Source organism: Pongo abelii, chromosome 1, assembly GCF_028885655.2.
Source record: "Pongo abelii isolate AG06213 chromosome 1, NHGRI_mPonAbe1-v2.0_pri, whole genome shotgun sequence".
NCBI lineage: Eukaryota > Metazoa > Chordata > Mammalia > Primates > Hominidae > Pongo > Pongo abelii.
Genome location: NC_071985.2, coordinates 220,884,993 through 220,906,614, shown reverse-complemented (window position 1 = coordinate 220,906,614; position 21,622 = coordinate 220,884,993). Strand labels below are relative to the sequence as shown.

The following is a 21,622-nucleotide window of genomic DNA, read 5'->3' as shown; positions in this document are numbered from 1 at the left end:
ATCATAGCAACAAAATAAAATTAGACCATTTTGAGTAATTCCCACCCATTCTTGTTCTTTTAGTTCATTATTTATTTTTTATTTTTGGAGACAAAAATATTGCTTTGTCATTCAGGCTGGAGTGTAGTGGTGCAATCTGGGATCACTGGAATCCTTTCCTGTGGGGCTCAAGTGATTCTCGTGCCTCAACCACTCAAGTAGCTGGGGGTACAGGCACATGCCACCAAGCCTGCTGATTTTTGTATTTTTAGTAGAGACAGGGTTTTCCCCTGTTCACTAGGCTGGTCTTGAGTTCCTGGCTTTGAGTGATCCGCCAACCTTGGCCTCCCAAAGTGCTGGGATTACAGGTGTGCGAATGGTCTGCACTCATCCTTTACTTCTCTTTGGTCATCTGTTTATTCATACTTTTTCAACTTTGGGGAGCAGCACGGTCAGGCACAAAGGCACAGGCAGAAAGGGGCCATGAGGAGAAGATGGGCTTGGGGTGGTGCCGTGCTTGCACATGAAGTGTGGTTGTCAGGTTCAGAAGGCAGAGCTGGGGCCATGCTACAGGCGCCCGAGTTGGGAAGCAGAAATGGCACCAAGTTCAAAGACCTGGCCAGCTATGCATCCACTGTGCACCCACCCTGCTGATAGTATCAAGTTCCTAAGTCTAAAAAGGGGTTCTGTGTGAATCTTCCTGAGGCTGCATTTCCAAGATCTGCCCCCAAGAGTGGTGATCACAGAGCCTGATGCTTCTGATTGCTGGGCTTGTGGACCATGATCCACTCCTAAAGGCACCACCCTTTGGCAGGGTTGTGAGCCAGGCCTGTGCCCCATGTCCCCGAGGCAGCCAACTTTGCCACCCATACCCTGTCATGGCTAAACGGGACTTGCTCCTAGGTCCGCAGTCTTCACCACAGCCTCGACCTCACTCCCCACTTTGTGCTGTTAGCCTGCAAGCTCCTGGATCAGAGCGCAGTTGGGGCTCATTAAACCAGACCCAGGAGCTTCAGATTTGTTTCTGTGGGGTTGGCCAGAGCTGCTGTGAACCTGCATCTCACCTGTCACCTCTGCGGGGAAACACAGAGAGAGGGCAAAGCCGAGGCTGCGCACACTTTGGAGCTGATGGGAGCCTGGGACAAGAGGGAGTCCTGGTCCTCCCAAGTTGGCAGGGCAGTAGCTCCAAAGGCACAACTGAAGCTGCCCAGGTTGCGGTTACCAAACAAGGTCCCCCAGTGCTCCCGAGGGCCCAGGAGTTCACCCCATCCCCGTGTTCCATTGCGCAATAAAGGTCCTCTTTATCTTGCTCACTCTCCACTTGTCTGCATATTTCGTTCTTCCTGGTTGCAGGACAAGACCCGCCTGATGGTGGGGCTACAAGCAGTAACACAAACAAAGCTGAAACAAGCCCCTTGCTCACCAAGTTGTATGAAGAGAAAAAGAGAAGAGCTACTACTCTTTTCAGGAGCCCAGGCGTGAGAGCTTCCTGAGCTAGGGCTGTGATTCCCTTTTGGTGGTTCTGAATTTCCCAGCACTTCCAAGAAGGCCCATAATGGCGGATAATGCTAGAAAGGGGAGGTAGAGGCACCTGTGGAAGGAAAAAAAAATGGTGGGGCTGAGATGGAGGGCCTGGGTCCACCCATCGATGAAAGTACCTTCCTAGCAGACCCTGCACTGGGCCCCGGGGATCCTGGCATCCCTGGTTCACACCCACGATGTGTATCGCACCTATGCGGGGCACCACAAGGCTTCAAGCAAGCCCAGAAAGGAAGACAAGATTTGAAAGGGGAGGTAGAGGCACCTGTGGAGGAAAAAAATGGGCACAGTAGAGGAGGGTTGCCTGGGTCCCCCCACAGAAGAATGTGCCTTCCCAGCAGCCTCTACGGAGTCCCCGGGATTTCTGGCATCCCTGGATCACACCCACGTTGCCTGTCATGGTGGTGGGGGCACCCGGAAGGGGCAAGAAAGCCTAGAAGGGAAGATAAGGTTTGAAAGGGGAGGTAGAGGCATCTGTGGAAGGAAAAAAATGGCGCAGTAGAGAAGGGGGGCCTGGGTCAACCCACGGATGAAAGTGCCTTCCTAGCAGACCCTGTGCAGGGCCTGGGGGATCCTGGCATCCCTGGTTCACACCCACGGTGCGTGTCGCACCTTCGGGAGGCACCCCAAAGCATCAAGAAGGCCCAGAATGGAAGACAAGGCTTGAAGCTTAAGGTAGAAGCACCTGTGGAAGGAATAAAAAATGGCACTGCAGAGGAGGTGGGCATGGGTCTCCCCATGGATGAAAGTGACTTTCCAGCAGCTCCTGAGCTTGGCCCTGGGGATACTGGTGTCCCTGGTTTACTCCGACGATGCCTGTCGCTCCCACTGGGGGGAACCCCAAAGCAGCAGCAGGCGCCAGTGGAAGGAAAAAAATATGTGCGGCAGAGGAGGGGGCCTGTGTCCCCACATGGACTAAAGTGCCTTCCCAGCAGCACTTGCACAGGGCTCCGGGGTTAGTTCCATCTCTGATTCACACCCAAGGTGCATGTCACACCCATGGGGGGCACCCCAAGTGGTAAGAAGGCCCAGGATGGAAGATAAGGCTTGAAAGGGGAGGTAGAGACACCTGTGGAAGGAAAAAAGTGGTGAGGCAGAGGAGGGGTGCCTGGGTCCCCCCACAGATGAAAGTGCCCTCCCAGCAGGTGCTGCACAGGGCCCTGGTGATCCTGGCATCCCTGGTGCCCACCCACGGTGCATGTCACACTCGCGGTTTTACCGCAATGTGGCAAGAAGTCCCAGAAGGGATGTTAAGGCTTGAAAGGGGTGGTAGAGACACTTTTGGAAGGAAAAAAAAAGGGAACAGCTGAGGTTCAGGCCAGGGTACCTCCTTGGACAAAAGTGCCTTCCCAGCAGCCCCTGGGTGGGGCCCCGTGGATCCTGACATCCCTGGTTCACACCTTTGGTAAGTGTCAATGACCTCATGGTATGTATGTGTATATATATATGTGTGTGTGTGTGTGTGGTGTGAGCACATAGAAAGTGACAACTCTCCAGGACAGAGCTGGCCTCACATAGGTTAACATGGTTTTTCACGTGGCAGGGAAAAGTAAAATACCTCGTGTCCCTGGCTGGGCAACACCCTCAGGAGTCGAGCCAGAAGACATGGGATCTGTGGACAGGAGGCTACTGGGCGAAACCTCTCATTTGAGGATTATGTTAAAAGTTGCACTTGAGACCTTGAGCACCCTATGTCCTTCCCACTCACCAAAGAACCCCAGCTGAGCCAGCCCTGACTCCCAGACACAAGAGCCCACGGAGGAGCTGGGAGAGAGGGAGACCTGCTGTGACCTCAGGGCATGGAAGGAGCCCTGACCTTTTTCTCCATGATGCCTACCCCTCTCCCAAGTGCCTCTAGCCCTGAAGCTTCCAGGGACCTCTGCATTCCATCCATGCCCTCCTCTGCTCCCTCCAACGCAGCCTCTTCTAAAGCCCCATGCATTTGTCTCCATTAGAGTGCCCTAGTCTCAGGTGCTCATAGTGCCTCAGAAGCTCGGGGTCCCTGTGCCTGCCTGGAGGCAGCCGCACTCTATGTGGCCCCACGTGGGTTCTTGGATTTCTTTCTACACAAGGTCACCTGTAGGTATAGAGTAGACACATCACCTGTAGAAGAGCCAATGGGGATGGGTGAGGACCAGGAACCCTCTCAGGCACACACATGGAAAGAGAGAGAAGTGTTCCTGGAAGCACAGGCCTGAAGGTGGGTGCTAGCCCCCTCTGTCTCCTCTAATCAAAGAGGTCAGTGAGTTTGGCCACAGAATACCCACCCACTTCCCATGGGTTCATATCCAAAGAACAAACGCCTTCAGACTCCCTGGTCCATGCACTCGAGATCCCCAGGGTGTCTTGAGTTTTTATCCCAGAAGGAGAGAGAAACAAACTTTCATCAGCTAAACAATACCACTACTAATACTAATGCAGGTATTGACACTAATACTAGTACTACTACTAATACAAGAACTAATACTACCAAAAGTACTGTACTAATATGAATATCAACAGGGATTTTTTTTCTAACTGCTCCAGGAAATGTGTGGAGTCATCACCTATTTTCTTTTTATTGGAGCCACTGTGTCAGTGGCGACAGTGGTTAGGAGCCTCCTTTGGGTAAAAACGAGGTAAATTTAGCCCCTGCTTGCTCCACTGTCTGCCTCTCCAGGGCCTCTGTGTCCTGCTGCAGAGTCCAGCCTGTTCTTCACAGGCTCACATTCCTTATTGCACAGAGACACACCAATAAAAAAGGTCCTGAGAGAAAGGAAAGAACAGCACCTGCAAGAGACCTCACACTCACGGACCTCAGAGATATTCGTGGCCTGAGGAACACAGAGGAGAATGTGTGGGGAGCAGATCCCCACTTAGAAAGAAGCAGGACGGCTGGGCGCAGTGGCTCACACCTGTAATCCCAGGACTTTGGGAGGCTGAGGTATGTGGATCATGAGGTTAGGAATTTGAGACCAGCCTGGCCAATATGGTGAAATCTCGTCTCTAGTAAATATTCAAAAATTAGCTGGGTGTGGTGTCGTGCCTGTAGTCCCAGCTACTTGGGAGGCTGAGGCAGGAGAATTGCTTGAACTGAGGAGGCAGAGGTTTCAGTGAACAATAGGAAAACAGTATTACAAGGAAAACTACTAGACCTAAGATTTCTGACAATGTTTATTTGCTTGATGAGTCCTCAAGTTTCGCAGTGTGTAGACTAGTCCGCTTCCAGTGTGTGACTAGAGCAGGGCTTGTTGTCTCCTCAACCTTCAGCTGTGTGTAGACTGGTCAGCCTCTGGAGTGACGAGAGTAGGGCAGTCATCTTTAGCAGCAGCTTGGTCTCATCTCAGGATCAGCTGTGTCTCATGTCAGGATCAGTTGGATGATCTGGGTCCTGCTGGCTGGTCCACTTGTCCTGAGCTTCGGTTTCAGCCAACTGTGGTGGATCCAAGGCACAACACCTGCAACTTTAACAGCAGAGGGAGTGCACGAGATTACAGTATAGGGCTGGGTGTGTTGGCTCACACCTGTAATCCCAGCACTTTGGGAGGCCAGTCGGGTGGATCACGAGGTCTGGAGATGGAGACCATTCTGGCTAACACAGTGAAACCCCATCTCTATTTAAAAAAAATACAAAAATTAGCCAGGCATGGTGGTGGGTGCCTGTAGTCCCAGCTACCTGGGAGGCTGAGGCAGGAGAATGGTGCGACCCCAGGAGGTGGAGCTTGCAGTGAGCTGAGATCGCACCACTGGACTCCAGCCTAGGGGACAGAGCGAGACTCTGCATCAACAGTAAAAAAAAAAAAAGGTTACAGTACAGTGCCCATCCCATATGGGTCCTAGAGAATTGAATTTAACTTTTTAACCCAGAGTCACTAGGTTTAAAGGGGTGTATCTGGTCTGTCAGGCTTATAGGCATTCTTTCCTGTACCCAACCATGGACACTTTGCAAGTCTGTCCCTAATGCCTGCATTTGCTTTCTTAAGGTTAATTCTCTTAGTTCACAGAGATCACCTTTAATTTGACTTATGATTGGGGAGGCTGACTGAACAAAATCTCATAGGGCAAATACCCAATTTGTTTGGTGACGGTGCACCTGACTCAGAGGAGGACCACAGGCAAGACCTCATCCCATCTCAGATAGGTTTCCTGGAAATATAACTTCAGTAGCTGCTTGAATGTCTGGTTCATGCATTCCACTTTTTCTGAACTTTGCGGCTGATAGGCTGTGTGTAACTTCCATTTTATTTTTAACAGTCTTGTTAAATCTTGCACTATTTCAGCTACAAATGCCGTCCAATTAATGGACCCTAAAGTTAGAGGCAGTCCAAGCATGGGGATAATGTCTCTTAGCAGTACTTTAGTCACCTCTCATGCTTTTTCTGTTCTGATGGGGAAAGCTTCAATCCATCCTGAAAAGGTGTAAATAAGCACTAGCACATACTGATAGCCTCAGGCATGGGGTAGTTTGGTAAAGTCTATAAGAAAGTTTTCACAAGGCATTGTTCCTACTTCCTGAATTCTTGGGGGTTGAGTGGGCCCGTGTCACCGGTTGTGCTGAGCACAGGTTAAGCATTGTTTACAAACAGCTCAAATGATGGCAGAGAGCCACGGCACATAGAAACGGCATGGCATTTCAGTAATGTTTCCAGTGCTGTTTTCTCCCATATGAGTTCCTAGATAAATTTGCTTCAGAAACGTAGGAGGTAACATTTCTGGAATGGCTAATCTCCCATTGAAAAATTTCCACCACCCTCCTTTAATATATTTTCCCGCTTCTTGAGCAAACCAGTCTCTTTCATTTGGAGTATAACTTGGGTCTTCTTGGAGAGAAGGTTCTGGGAAGAGAGGCATAGCTAAGGCTTCCTCTTTAAAATGTGGTGCAGTCATTGCTCCCCTCTTTGCCTCTCTGTCTGCCTTTCTGTTTCCTTTGGCTTTTGGTGTCCAAGCCTTTTGGTGCCATCTGCAGTGCAACAGGGCTACTTTTCCTAGAGCCCATACAGCCTCTAAGAGCTGTAGAATCTCTTCTTTGTACTTGATTTCTTTGCCTCCAGCTGTAAAAAGTCCTGTCTCTTTGTCTATAACTTCACGTACATGCAATGTAGTAAAAGCATACTTAGAATCAGTGTAAATATTGACCTTCTTCTCTTTTGCTAGAAACAGTGCTTCTGTCAGGGCTATTCATTCTGCCTTTTGAGCTGATGTTCCAGTAGGAAGAGGCAGAGCATCTACTACTAAGTCCAATGTTATTAGTGCATACCTGGCATCTTGAACCCCTTCTAGCACAAAACTAGTTCCATCTGTGAAATATTCAACATCTGGGTCTCTGAGGTCTGTCTGCAAGATCTTTCCAACTGGAGAATACCTCATCTACTGTTGCAACACAGTCATGGAGGGGAGCCCCCGGTTAGACTGGGAGCAGAGTAGGCAGGTGTAAGGTGTTCACTGTTTCTAAAATAATGTAAGATTTCTCACATGGAAGATCTGAGTCATTTTTGGTTTGATAATCTATGATGCCCTCTTTGATCCATCAAAGTTATAACTGAGTGTGGCACCCGGACAGTTAGCTGCTGTCCCAGAGTTAATTTGCTGGCTTCTTGAGTTAACAAGATGGTGGCAACTAATGCCTTAAGACAAGAAGGCCATCCTAGCAGCACGGAGTCCAGTTGTTAGGATAAATATGCCACTGAGCAAAGCCATGATACTATAATTGGAGTCAGAACCCCTACAGCCATTTTTTTTTCATTCACGAATATATAGAAAGAAAGGCTTAATTATATCTGGTAGTCCTAAGCCTGGGCCTGACTTAAAGCTTCCTTGAGCTCTTTGAATGCTATTTCCTGATTCGTTTCCCAAAGGAGCGGCTCTTTTTCTCTGATTTTGTGGCTTCTTATAATGTCTTAGTCATCACTGAAAAATTTGGAATCCAGATGTGGCAGAATCCTGCTGCCCTAAAGGAAGGTGGCCAGCCCCTCCACACTTGTGGGTATATCTCATCAGGTGGGACGAGAAACTGAGAAAAGAAATAAGACACAGAGACAAAGTGTAGAGAGAGAACAGCGGGCTTCCAGCCAGCAGAGATTTGCCTGTGTTACTCTCCAACATGCCTCAGTGTTAAACAGTGGGAGAAAAAGCTGCCTGCAGTCTGGCCAGGTTGGACTGTGTGTCAGAAAGATGGACTGCATCAGATCTATAAGAGCTTGGGGCTTTGCCATATAGGAGGGAGTGTGGTGTTTCCAGTTCAAGAGATCAGTGGTGGGAAAGGGATGATAGATGAAAGTCCATTCCCCCCACCTGACTTGGCCTTGCTCATCATAATAAATGAGTCCTCCCATCTCCCTGAGATGCATTTGCATAACTCAAGCACGGCCAGATCTGAGATGGCCTGCTTAACCATCTTGACTTCCTTCTCTGGCCTTTCAAGCCTCTGATCCTTCCTTTGGGGTGAGACTTGGGGTGTGCTAGCTCTTGAATCTGGTTCCTGGGGGGACATTGGCCTCTGTAAAGGAGGGTGAGCTGGGACATATGGAGTAGGAATCTCTATTCCCTCTGGTGGTTCCTGCAAAACTGACTTTTTTGCTCCCTCTGGGACTTTGCCTTTAACTCTGTGTCAGCCAGTGAAGCTGCTCTTACTTTCATTTTTGGCTCGGCTCAGGCCACAAGTGTTTTGCACTAACTGGCTAAAGAGAGCTGGACCATGCTGTTCTTGTCTGTGCTATATTTAACCATGAGTCAATATAAGGAAATTGATCTGGGTGCCCAGGCTCTCCTCCAACCCCTCTCATCACCTTAAATGCATGGTCAATTATTTCCCTATCTATAGTTCCTTTGGTTGGCCATCCAACACCAAAAGAAGGCATTTGAATTCACAGAGAGTTCTCAACCTCTAGGAGTTCAGCATAACTCCATAATCTCCTGCAAAACCTTTATTAAAGTTCTGTAACATGCACCCCAATGGAGTGTGTTTTGATGACTTTCCTCGTATTTCCTCCCCTTACGATGCAGCACAGCCACTCTTCCTTTTGCCTCAGTTCAACCAGATCATGTCCTATTACGGGAGTTTTCAGACTCCACTTGGCTTTAGAGAGGTTTTTATTCCCACCATAACTCTGAGCTATGGGGCAGCTCCTATTAGCTCTATGCGGTTTTCCACTAGTGTAGGTTGGCCCCACACTTTGCTTGGAGCACACAGACCATGCTAAGAGATCTGTGACTCTCTATGCCACTCCCACATTGGTTCCTCCCTGAACTGTATCTTTCACACACTTTCACACACCTCCCCACTCCCAGTTCGTGTGTTCCTAATTGGGGTTGTGAACCACTCTCACCACCTCCAGTTTTCTTTTCCTAACTGACTTGGGGAGCAACCCTTGTGTTGTGTGCCGGGTAGGGTGTGAGTTTCATCTGAATTGGTGAGCCTCTCTCTCACCACCTCCAGCCTTTCTGGGTCGGATTACTATTTACACCCTTGGAGGTGATCATGCTCCCCTTCTGTCCTTATGGGATGGATCCTGTCTTTGGTCCCAAAATTTTACTGCAGTCCTGAAGGAATCACATTGCTCCTGGAATCATCCTGTAGCCCTTCAGGTTCTGTTGTGCTGCTGGGTGGGGGCACCGGGTCACAGGAGAGCCGATGTCCCCTCTGGGCTGAAGTTCTCCAGGCAACGCCTGGGGTCACAGTTTTCCCTTGACCCCAGGCTCCAGCCCCACAGGAAAAGGAGAAAGTAAGCCTGTCATCTCCACTCCTCCAGTCTGGCTCACCAAAAAGATGTGAGAAACTGAGGACCAGAGCAACTGATATGGGAAAACAGGAGGATTTTTTTTTTTTTAAGGTACACACTGGCTCAGTGGATTTATATCCAAAAAGCTGAGCATTGAACAAAGACTGAGCACGATTTTTACAAGCAGGCTTACAGAAGCAAAACAATGGCAGTTAATCATACAATGACAGGTAATGTAATCTATAGCATAACTTGCGGCCTTGCATAGCTGGTGGCCTTGTAGCTGCATCAAAAGAAAAAAGAAGAACTGGCTAAATACAGACATTTGCCCTTTTTCTTTTTTTTTTTTTTATCACCCTTGCTCTGGAGCAGTGGGTGTCTGGAGTCTATTCCTTTCATTTCGACTTCTCCAACAGCATTATCTTGTAACTGTCCTTGAAATGAGCTTGCTAGGCAGAGGAAAACTTGTTGTTTGTTTGTTTGTTTGTTTTTACCTTTGCCTTGCCACATTCTGGTCCTTGGCTTTTACTTCTCAGGCTTGGTCACTATGACCTTCATATAGCCTTGTCTGTAACTTTTCTTGGAGTAAATGAATGTAGTATTTATAGTTATTATTGTTCTCAAATTTCTGCCTCAAGACCAGACTAGGTAGTAAAGCAAGACCCCATCACTATTAAAAAAATTAATAGAAAATAGCATATATGATGGGGCATGGTGGTTCATGCCTATAATCCCAGCACTTTTGGAGGACAAGGCAGGTGGATCATCTGAGGTTAGGAGTTCATGACCAGTGAGGCCAGTATGGTGAAACCCCACCTCTACTAAAAATACAAAAATTAGCTGGGTGAGTTGGCTCACACCTGTAATCTCAGCTACGCAGGAGGCTGAGGCAGGAGAATCACTTGGATTTGGGAGGTGGAGGTTGCAGTGAGCTGAGATCATGCCATTGCACCCCAGCCTGAGTGACTGAGTGATACTTCATTTCAAAATTTTAAAAAAAAGGAAAGAAAATAACATATGGAATATCACTATGGATTCTTAAAAACAAAGCAAAGCCTGTCTTTTCAAATCACAATAACTTTGCTCTGCATGGTGGTTCACTTGAGTCCTGGAATTCTGAGACTAGCCTGGGAAATGTGGCAAAATCTTTTCTTTGCATAAAATACAAAAAAGTTAGCCAGTATGCCACCACGTGCTGGAAGTTCCAGCTACTCAGAAGGCTGAAAGCGGATGACTGCTTGAGCCTGGGAGGCAGAGGTTGCAGTGAGTCAAGATTGCAACACTGCACACCACCCTGGGTGACACCCAATCTAAAAAAATAAAAAAGTCTTTCAATCCTTTTCTCCAGATGCCCACAAAATAACTGCCATGTTTTATGTTGTCTTGGTTCCCTCCTAGGGTCGCACTAGAAGACTTAGTCCCGTCCAGCCCAGCACCCACCTCACTTTGTAATTTAGGCCTGATTTCTTTCAGTGAAACCTTGACCTTAACCTTGAGAAAAATTACACCCTCAGTAGTTCCTATCTTCCACCTGAATGGGCATATGATCTATCATGTTAGGTAGCACAAAACCCAGGTGTCCAGTGGATACACAGAGATTTTTATTGTGTTTTTTAGGGATGACATCCCTGTCTTCTTAAAAGTGTTTTAATGCTGAAACGTTTTGATACTTTTGATGTGGCCTAAGAGTCTCCATTAAAGTTTATATATATATATATACATGTTCTAATGTCAGAAACAGATTAAATCCTTCCCTGTATCACTATGAAGGTCACAGATTAGTCAGACTTTACCAGTGTTTGTGGAATAAGTGAATAAATGAGTTTTAGACCTTCATCCTATTAGTACTTATTTCACTTTCATAAATGCCTATCTAATTTAATCACTTAATGAGAAGAACATTGAAAACTCAATCAGGGTTAACTGTGTGGAAGTTCATGATCCAGTCAGATGTCATTTCTGGATTGGAAGTTGGTAATCAAGAAGCGGGGTTGTAGTGAGAAAGCTCAGTAAAAGCTCCTGAAGATGCACAGAAGAGACCAAAAGCCCTGGCTCCTGGAGCTACTGCTTGATTCTCACAGAGGTCCTGGCATCCTGCAAAGTGAGTCCAGATCTGGCAAGTCAGTTTTTAGGGACATGCCCGTTTGATCTGATCTTCTGTATAGCAAGTCATACAAAAGTCTGGAAGACACTAGCACATACACTGTGAAGAGCGGTCTGGGATAAGGGGAAGATTAGAAGACACGTTTGCTCTGTGTTTTTGGAATGTTTTGCATTCAGAATGCTGTCCAGAGAAGGGAAAAAGGATGAAAAACAAATGAAGCTCTCCCTCGTGTGCCTCTATTTACCTCCTACCATGCTGGACTTTCTTGTTTTGTTTCATTTTGTTTTCCCTTTCTGTTTCTTTTTCTTTCTTTCTTTCTTTCTTTCTTTCTTTCTTTCTTTCTTTCTTTCCTTCTTTCTTTCTTTCTTTCTCTTTCTTTCTTTTTCTTTTTTTCATATGGTGTCTCACTCTGCTACCCAGGCTGGGGTGCAGTGGCATGATCTTCGATCACTGCAATGTCCACTTCCTGCATTCAAGGAATTCTCCTCCCGCAGTCTCCCCAGTTGCGGTAACTACAGGTACGCACCACCACGCCCAGTTAATTTTTGTTTTTTTAATAGAGACAGGATTTCAACCATGTTGGCCACGCTTGTCTCGAACTCCCGACCTAAAGTTATCTGCCCGCTTCAGCCTCCCAAAGTGCTGGGATTACAGATGTGAGCCACTGCGCCTGGCCAATTGCTGGACTTTCATGATACACATGGAGTATCCACAGTATCACAAGGGCTATCTGTTCCATAATCCAACTTATTTGTTATTATTGGTGGCGAGCTACTGTTGACGTCTCTAGGTGAGCAATTTAGTGGCTATAGTGATAAACATTTCCGTGCATCACGTGGTCAACAGCATTTGCTACCAAGTGCCACATTCCATGCTCAGCAGTGGGAACACAGGATGATTGAGACAAAGTTCCTGACCTTCAGGAGCAATATCGAGAATGTGAGATTGTGAAGAAAGAAAAAATCCTTGTAAAACATGCCATACCCCTACAATTCAGTCATCATGCTCTCAGGTATTTAACAAAATGAGTAAACCCACACCTGGATGTTTATAGCAGCTGTATTCATAAGCGCCAAAACTTGGAAGCAAGAAAGATGCCCTTCAGTCGGTGACTGGAGAAACAAACTGTGATCCATCTGGTCAGTGAACTATTATGAAGCCATAAAAACACGTGAAAGATTCCTAAATGCACGTTATTGTATAAGTGAAGGAAGGCAGTGTGAAAAGACTCATCCTGTTAGACATTCCGGAAAAGGCTTTTGCCTTTTTCTATGGAGATGGTAGAAAACCCAGTGGTTGCCAGGGGTTGGAGTACAATGGGATGAATGGAAAGATGACAGAGGACTTTTAAGGAAACAAAACTACTCTGCGTGATGCTCTAATGGTGGATACATGTCATTATCCCTTTGTTAAAATCCATAGAATATACAAAACCAGTAATGATCCCTCATGTAAACTGTGGACATTGGGTGATAATGATGTGTCCCTGTGGATCATTGATTGTGACGAATGCTCTGTGCTGGTGTAGGTGCTGATCCTGTAGGGGTGCTGTGTGTTGAAGGAGGAAGTGGGTAGATGGGAACTCTGGATTTTCTGCTTAGTTTTTCTGTGAATCTAAAACTGCTATAAAGAAAAAAAATAGGCCAGGCCTGGTGGCTCACACCCGTAGTCCTAGCACTTTGGGAGGCCGAGGCAGGCGGATCACCTGAGGTCAGGGTTTGGAGACCAGCCTGGCTTACATGGCAAAACCCTGTCTCTACTAAAAAAAAATAATAATAATGATAGAAAAAAATAGCCACGTGTGGTGGTGCATGCCTGTCATCCCAGCTACTTGGGAGGCTGAGATAGCAGAATTGCTTGAACCCTGGAGGTGGAGGTTGCAGTGAGCTGAGATCTTACCACTGCACTCCAGCCTGGGTGACAGAGGGAGACTCCATCTCCAAAATAAATAAATAAATAAACTCAACGCTGGGTGCGGTGGCTCACGCTTATAGGTGTGGTTTCAGTGAGGTGAGCTCATGCCACTGTGCTCCAGCCTGGGCGACAGTGTGAGACTTCATCTCAAAAATAAATAAATAAATAAATAAATAAATAAACTCAAGGCTGGATGTGGCAGATCACACCTGTAACCCCAATATTTTGGGAGGCCGAGGCAGGTGGATCGCTTGAGCCCAGAAGCTCAAGACCAGTCTGGACAACATGGTGAAACCTTGTCTCCACTAAAAATACAAAAAAAAGCCAGACATGATGGTGCATGCCTGTTGTTCCAGCTGCTAGGGGGACTGAGGAAGGAAGATCACCTGAGCCTGGGAGATCGAGCCTGCAGTGAGCCGTGATAATGCCACTGCACTCCAACCTGGATGACAGAGTGAGATCTTGTCTTAAAATAAAATAAAATAAACTCAATATTTTTAAAAACTGTCATGTTTCCTTTCAAAGCTAAGATTGTATTATTCTAAATATATTTTAAAGTAGAAACGATTATTGTTCAGTGTCTTTAAAATTAGTTTGTAAAATCTCATTTGTTTTGAGATTCCAAACCAAGTTAAATATTCTTTACCCTGCCACCTTGAGACGGAGTCTTGCTCTTTCACCCAGGCTGGAGTGCAGCAGCACGATCTCGGCTCACTGCCACCTTCGCCTCCTGGGTTCAAGCGATTGATCTGCCTCAGCCTCCTGAATAGCTGGGATTACAGGCAAGCGCCACCATGCCCAGCTAAATTTTTGTATTTTTAGTAGAGACAGGGTTTCACCATGTTAGCCAGGCTGGTCTCAAACTCCTGATCTGAAGTGATCTTCCCACCTTGGCCTCCCAAATTGCTGGGACCATAGATGTGAGATCCACAGCTGGCCATAATAAATTTTATTTTATTTTATTTTATTACTATTTTTTGAAATGGAGTTTTGCTACTGTTGCCAAGGCTGGAGTGAAATGGTGCAATCTGAGCTCATCGCAACCTCCACTTCCCAGGTTCAAGCAAATCTCTGGCCTCAGCCTCCTGAGTAGCTGGAATTACAGGCATGCACCACCACACCTGGCTAATTTTTTGTATTTTAAGTAAAGAAGGGGTTTCTCCATGTTGGTCAGGCTGGTCTCAAACTCTCAACCTCAGGTGATCCACCTGCCTCGGCCTCCCAAAGTGCTGGGATTACAGGCATGAGCCACCACACCTGGCTCATAATAGTAAATTTCTAAAAATACAATAAAATATAATCCTTACAACACTAAATTACACCATCTGATCTGATCTACCAGCAGATGGCACCTGATACCTATGGATTGGAAATTTTGATCTTAAAATAATTAGGTATAAATCCAGCCCTGAACTGCCCACTGTGCCCCCTGCTGGCTGCTGCAGCTCTGTTGTTTGGGGGAATCATGATGAAATCTGTGGTGACTTGAAGAATCTGAGTCCCATTGCATGCCCTGGGTTCTTGTTGCCTCCCTGTTATCAGGAATAGGAGGTGAGATTGAAAGATGAAAAATGCTGGGACTTCTGCTGAGAAGAGAAAAAAGAACAAGATGTACTGATCTTACTCTATGCCAGGCCCCATGCCAAGCCCAAAACATGAACCATCTTATTGGATTCTACTAGTGTCCCACAAGCTGGTGGACACCATCATCCTCATTTTACAGGGAACCTGAGACTCTTGGCTAAGATCGCTGACAACAACACAAACCCCTGAATACTCAGCAGGATCCTTCACTTGGGTTCCCGTTATGCAGGCTTCCTCAGCACAGGGAAGGTCACTCATCACCCACAGGCATTTGACCGTTCTCTACCCTTTGATGTGAGATTCCAAATCATGCTGCACTAGTCTCTTCTTGAGGGGGCGGGGGGCTTTATGAGAAAATCTCTCATCAACCTGACCTAGCTCCCCAAAAAGATGTAATGTTTTAAATGTGAGATTGAAATATTTACGCGGTGTTACATGCCTGTATAGTTTTAGTGTTTTACTTAAAGTGAAAGTGGCTGTCTTTACTGGCTACAACCAGTTTAATTCAAGAAGGGCTGCTGGTCATCAGGGGAACAAGCAAGGGTTGGTGTCACCCAGAGGCTCCAGCTAATATACAATATGGACATCCCCTTCCGGGGCAGTGAGAAGGGAGTGGTTCCTTGTGCAGTGAAGCTGACGTCCACCAACTAAGGCTTCCGGAACCATGTGGAGACTCACAAGGAGTGGCCGGGTCTCAGCATCTGGCTAGCAGTGAAAGACCCTGAGAAGGTGCTTTCCATGTGGATTGGCTCACTGTTCTAGCCCACTAATATTCCAGGCCCTGGCTGTCCACCTAATGTGTATTAACACACTGAACAGCCACAGAAACTAACAAGGAGGTAACAGATGTCTAAAGAGAAGTCAAAAACTGGAGGAGGCTGAGCGTGGTGGCTCAAAGCTATACTCCCTGCACTTTGGGAGGCCAGGCCAGGAGAATCACTCGAGCTCAGGAGTTCCAGATCATCCTGGGCAACAAAGCCAGACCTTGTCTCTACTTAAAAAAGTACCCAGGCCTGATGATTCTCATGCCTGTAGTCCTAGCTACTCAGGAGGCTGAGGTGGGATGATCCCTTGAATCCAGGAAATTGAGGCTGCAGTGAGCTATGATTGTGCCACTGCACTGTAGCCTGGGGGACAGAGTGAGAACTTTAAAAAAAAAAAAGAGCAACACCTTTAAAAAACAAACAAACAAACAAAGAGCCAGACGCAGTGGCTCACAGCTGTAATCGCAGCACTTTGGGAAGCCGAGTTGGGTGGATTACCTGAGGTCAGGAGTTTCAGACCAGCCTGACCAACATAGTGCTGAAACCCTGTCTCAACTAAAAATACTATAATTAGCTGGACATGGTGGCACATGCCTGTAATCCCAGTTACTTGGGAGGCTGAGGCAGGAGAATCTCTTAAACCTTGGAAATGGAGGTTGCAGTGAGCAGAGATCTCACCAATGCACTCCACATTACAGCCTGGGCAACAAGAGTGAAACTCTGTCTCAAAAAAAAGAATGGGAGGAAATTGATTAAAATAACCAAATTTCATTTAAATGCCTTATTTTTCTGGGGCTGCATCTTACTGATTGGACAACTCAGTGCCTTTTTTTTTTTATTCAATAACTGAAGATTCCTGAGGCTTAAACTGGAAAACAGGTTACTTGATAATAGAGGGCACCAGACAGTTTCCATTCAGTTTCCCTATATTTCTGACTGCTTCTTTACAACCATCCTTGCAAGGGGAACTCCCTCATGTATTCTCAAGCCTGAATTCCACTCTAAACATTCACATTCCCATGTTCAACTCTACGGGACACAGGTCCCCAAAGTACCATTGAATCCATGTAAACATTTCCCCCAAGTCTGGCCCCTGCTTGATCACCTTTCCTTTCCCACTTTCAGAGATGGTGTCTGAAATGGTGGTTTCTGTGTTCCCTTTAGGATGTACCTAAGACCGAGGTTTTAGTTTCCATGTGTCCAGAAGGAAGCATTTGATATATCCGCCTAAATAGGCAGGTATTCAACAGCAGCATTGATCTAACTCCAGGCCATAAAATGACCTGTTGCCACAGTCAGGGCAGTAGTCAGTACAGAACAAGATCCTCTTGGGATGCCTTAAGTCCCTCACTCTCCCCATCAGCTCAGCCCTAATTTGGGAAAATCTGCTCCGGCTGACAATACCATCAGCACCATAACTCTCCCGTGGGGCAGGATACAGCTCCAGGCATAAGTTGTTGAGTCTGATTGTGTGGCACAGCAGGTTCTCCAGGGTGGCCATGGAGATGGGATTTCCACAGAAGCTGAAGGTGGTTAGCTCAAAGCAGCGGCTCAGGGCAGGCAGGATGACGTTGACTTGGGAGTCTATGATGCCACAGTCATCTAAATCCAGGTACTCAAGGGTGGCTGCAACTTTTTCTAGCAGAACTTGGAGAGGCACAAGACTGAAATTGGCCAGCCTGCTGCCCCTCAGGTCCAGGGTCTTTAGTTGACTGATGCTCGGGCACTGGGACAGATGTCTCAAGTCTGATTCCAAAAGCACACAGTTAGTTATTGCGAGGATTTTTAACGGGGTCTTCAGACAGCTGGGGAGAGAGAGCAGGAAGTTAGTTCTGGGGAATCGTAGGGGTGAGTGGACGGTGGTGGGAAATGACTTCAACGTGATGGGTGAAGACCATTTTGCCCAAGCCCAGGGTCATTCTGATTGTCTGATGGTCAACACTTAGGATGCTGCGTGATGAAGAGCTTTGCCACTGAGGTCAATTCCATTTTAGGCCTGGCGCAGTAACTCACATCTGTAATCCCAGAACTTTGGGAAGCTGAGACGGGCAGATCACTGGAGGTCAGGAGTTTGAGACCAGCCTGGCCAACATGGCAAAACCCTGTCTACTAAAAATGCAAAAATTAGCCAGGAGTGGTGGCAGGTGCCTACAATTCCAGCTACTTGGGAGGCTGAGGCAGGAGAATCGCTTGAACCCAGGAGGTGGAGGTTGCAGTGAGCAGAGATCATGCCACTGCACTCTAGCCTGGGTGACAGAGGGAAACTCTGTATCAAAAAAAAAATATATATATATGTATATATCCATTTGAGCCTGTCTTTTCACCATCATTTATAGGAATTGATCAAGTTCACAGAATCCCTAAAGCTCCCTTTCCTCATCTGTCAGGCAGAAAACCACATCTCTGGGCCACACAAGCCCATTGGAGATGCAAGCAGAAGAGACAAACCCAGGCAGGATCCTGCAACATCAGCTGGGGTGAGCGGGCTGCAGGAGTCTCTGACATGCCTGTATCATCAGCAAACCATCTATCACTTTCACCATTCTTTGTGCCTGCTCCCTGACCCTGTTTCAGAATCACGTATTTCCTATGTAATTAATTTACCTGGAGCTCAAAACAACCCATTATGACAGGGAAGAAGAGATGGGATCATTTGTGTTCACCAAGCTGAGGTGCAGAAAGCTGGTATTCTGAAATGTGCAGGTTTCCTGAGCATTCCCCCCTTCAGTGCCCACTTAACTTCCCTACTTCCCATCATCTTCTGAAAAATTAGCTTGTTGGCTGGCCATGGTGGCTCACGCCTATAATCCCAGCACTTTGGGAGGTCAAGGCAGTTTGATCACCTGAGGTCAGGAGTTGGAGAATAGCCTGGCCAACATGTTGAAACCCTGTCTCTACTTAAAATATAAAAATTAGACAGGTGTGATGACCCACACTTGTAATCCCAGGTACTTGGGAGGCTGAGGCAGGAGAATCACTTGAACCCAGGAGGCGGAAGTTGTAGTGAGCTGAGATGGAGCAACTGCACTCTAGCCTGGACAATAAAAGTGAAACTACTTTTCCAAGAAAAAAAATTATCTTGTTTGTTTTTATTTTTTACTTATTCATTTCTGAAAGGGGTCTTGCTATGTTACCAGACTGGTCTTAAACTGCTGGGCTCAAGTTATCCTCTTGCCTCAGACTCCCAAAGTGCTAGGATTACAGGCATGAGCCACCATCCCTGACCTAGTTTTCATCATCTTAACTTAGACATAGATCCTCAGGAAGAATTCCCAAAGGCACTCTCACTAGATCTGAACCCTCCAGTAGCTAGCTTCCTAGCATGGCAGCCTCTCTATAGCATCTACCCCAGCTGATCCATCTGCCTCTATTGGGATAGTTGCATGATACCCATTTCAGGACAGAGCTGCCAACAGGACAAGGCATGGACATTCTAGTGTCCTCTTCACTGTTACATCCTCATAGTCTGGCTCACAGTAGATGCCCACTAGCATTTACTGTAACAGGCTCTGCTGTGGTCTGCAGAAAAAGCTCACCACACTTCCTCACCTCAGCAGCTGGTCCAGGTGGCCTTCGAGGAAAGAAACAGAGTTCATATAAATCTTTTGGAGGCAGCGCAGCTTGAGGAACTGAATGGTGAACTGTGTAACAAACTCTTTCTGTTTTGTTGAAACGTAGCGAGAGACATCCATGTGGGAGAGAACGAGCTTCTGAAGATTCCTCATCTGGCCCAGGTATGGGGTAAACTGTGTCAGAATGGGCAGTATCCAATTGCAATTCACTTCCACCTCCTGGATACAGTCTAGGTTCACCATTTTCAGGATGTTTCTGATATTGCAGAAGGGCATTCCCAAAATTTTCAGCTTCTTACAGCACAGGTGTAGTAAATCTTTCCTCGGCTTGACCCACAGAAGGAGGCAGGTGAGGTATTCATCCAGAGTCCCGTTCTTGAGCCAAAGGTCTATGAAGACAGTCAAGGGCTGCTGTTCTCTCATCCTTGGACAGTCTAGCACAGGTTTTCTGTTCCTCATGGCATTTGGGGAGCACCCATGGGCCATGGCTTCAGACCAAACCATCCAGAAGTTCTCAGTGACATCTTGTAAATCCAGCACTTGAAGTTTCCACCTCCTGTGGGAAAATAGAGGCGAGGCTGAGAATTCAAGGACTCACTTCTGAACTTAAACTCCACATCATGGACAGCAGCTGCTCCCCTCGCTGCTTCTTCTCCCTCTCTCTGAATATTCTCCATCCTGTTTTCCCCTTGGATCCTGCCCAGTTCCACTTTTTTATTTGAGATGAAGTTTCCCGCTGTCTCCCCAGCTGGAGTGCAGTGATGTGATCTCGGCTCACTGCAACCTCCACCTCCCGGGTTCAAATGATTCTCCTGCCTGAACTTCACAAGTGTCTGGGATTACAGGAGCTCACGACCATGCCCATCTAATTTTTGTATTTTTAGTGGAGTCGGGGTTTACCATGTTGGACAGGCTGGTCTGAAACTCTTGACCTTGGCCTTCCAAAGGGCTGAGATTACGTTGTGAGCCACTGTGCCCGGCCCAGTTCTCACTTTTCGTGGTGCCTTTCAGTGCCAATAGAGGGGAGGTTTCTGTTACCTCCATGGACCCTGGGTGGTGAGCAGTCCTTTCCCTGAGGAGCTGGGGAATGGCCAAGGCCTTTCTGAGCTTTCTCACCAGCGTCATCCCCTCTTGGGCCTCCCTACCCCTCATGACCCAGCTGTTCATTCTCTGCACACCTGGGCCCTCCCCACCAGCCCTTCTGGCCCACCTCACCTGAGACGAACCCCATGGGTAAGCAGTGCATCAAGCCCATCGAGCACAGCTTGGAAGGTCTCCAGACAAGCCATCTTCATCAGAGGCCTCAGAGGGAGGCGGCGGAAGGGCCAGGCCTGCACCATCAGCTTCAGGGCCTCACAGTGTCTCCTGCTGAAGGCCTCCATGAACAGTGGGGGGAAAAGTTCCATGGGCAGCTCCTCCAGGGTAGAGATGGTCAAGGCCTGGTCCCTCAGCAGGCTCTGCCCCGCCAGCTCCAGAAGTCTGGATGGAGTCCGGATGCTCATCTTCATGAATCTGCAAGGAAAATTTCCACAGGACAAATCCAGAGAAAAGGCATCACTCTCAGGCCAAGCCCATGCAATTTCATCTTCTCCTATGGCCAAAGTCACTGCTCTGGCAGTGGGGAAAGAGTCCTTAATTTACTCCAATTCTACTCTGTACTCAGTGGCCACAAAGCCAGGCTTCTGCCTCTGCTGCATCAGCATAAGGATCTACCAAGCAGTGAGAAGGCAGGACCACCACTAGCCCTTCCTTTCTATCCAGTGCTCCATCTAGTGAGTAGTGAATATGGAGGAATCTGAAAGCTAAACCCTCCCAACTTTGGGGAAATTTCTAATTACTCAAGGCTCTTAAACAATGGGAATGGAAGTGTCACGAGCCTACATGCCTACATTTTCAGTTCCTACAAATAAGCTGGCTGGGAACACTCATGGGGCCTCCCTAGAATGGATTCTATTTGTCTTCTTTTCATTATTTAAGCTTTCTTTCTCTTTCTCTTTGTCTCTTTCTTCTTTCCTTCTTTCCCTCTCTCCTTCCCTTCTTTCCTTTTTCCCTCTCTTCTTCCTTTCTTTCTTTGTTTCTTTCTTTCCTTCCTTCCTTCCTTTTTTCCTTCTCTTTCTTTCATTCATTCTTTCTTTCCTTCTTTCTTTCTTTCTTTCCTTCCTTCCTTCCTTCCCTCTCTCCGTCCCTCCCTTCCTTCCTTCTTTCTTTCTTTCTTCCTCTCTCTCTCTCTCTTTCTGACAGCATCTTGCTCTGTCACCCAGGCTGGAGTGCAGTGCTGTGATCTCTGCTCAGTGCAGCTTTGACCTCCCAGGCTCAAAGGATTCTTCCACCTCAGCCTCCCGAGTAGCTGGGACCACGGGCAGACATCACCATGCCCAACTAATCTTTTATTTTCTGACTTTTTGTAAAGACAGTGGGTTTCACTATGTTGTCCAGGCTGGTCTTGAACTCCTAGACTGAAACAGTCCA

General features: G+C 47.2%; 1 protein-coding gene across 1 annotated transcript; it reads right to left on the bottom strand.

Annotated features, from left to right (window-relative positions):
* Window positions 1-16,824: 16,824 nt before the first annotated feature.
* Window positions 16,825-20,670, bottom strand: LOC112129065 (PRAME family member 15). The gene is made up of 3 exons (XM_024232613.1): window positions 20,369-20,670; window positions 19,131-19,709; window positions 16,825-17,386 (listed from the first exon to the last, which is right to left on the bottom strand). The coding sequence occupies exons 1-3, from the start codon at window positions 20,659-20,661 to the stop codon at window positions 16,825-16,827; spliced, it is 1,434 nt and encodes a 477-aa protein (XP_024088381.1). The 5' UTR covers window positions 20,662-20,670.
* Between the last annotated feature and the right edge of the window lie 952 nt (window positions 20,671-21,622).

Bases quoted from the DNA above. Each gene is read 5' to 3' on its own strand.
- LOC112129065 (XM_024232613.1), bottom strand. From the start codon at position 20,661: ATGAAGATGAGCATCCGGACTCCATCCAGACTTCTGGAGCTGGCGGGG. The intron at 19,710-20,368 runs GTGAGGTGGGCC...ATTTTCCCACAG, and splicing joins ACCCATGGGGTTCGTCTCAG to GAGGTGGAAACTTCAAGTGC. The intron at 17,387-19,130 runs GTGAGGAAGTGT...CTCTCTCCCCAG, and splicing joins CACCTGGACCAGCTGCTGAG to CTGTCTGAAGACCCCGTTAA.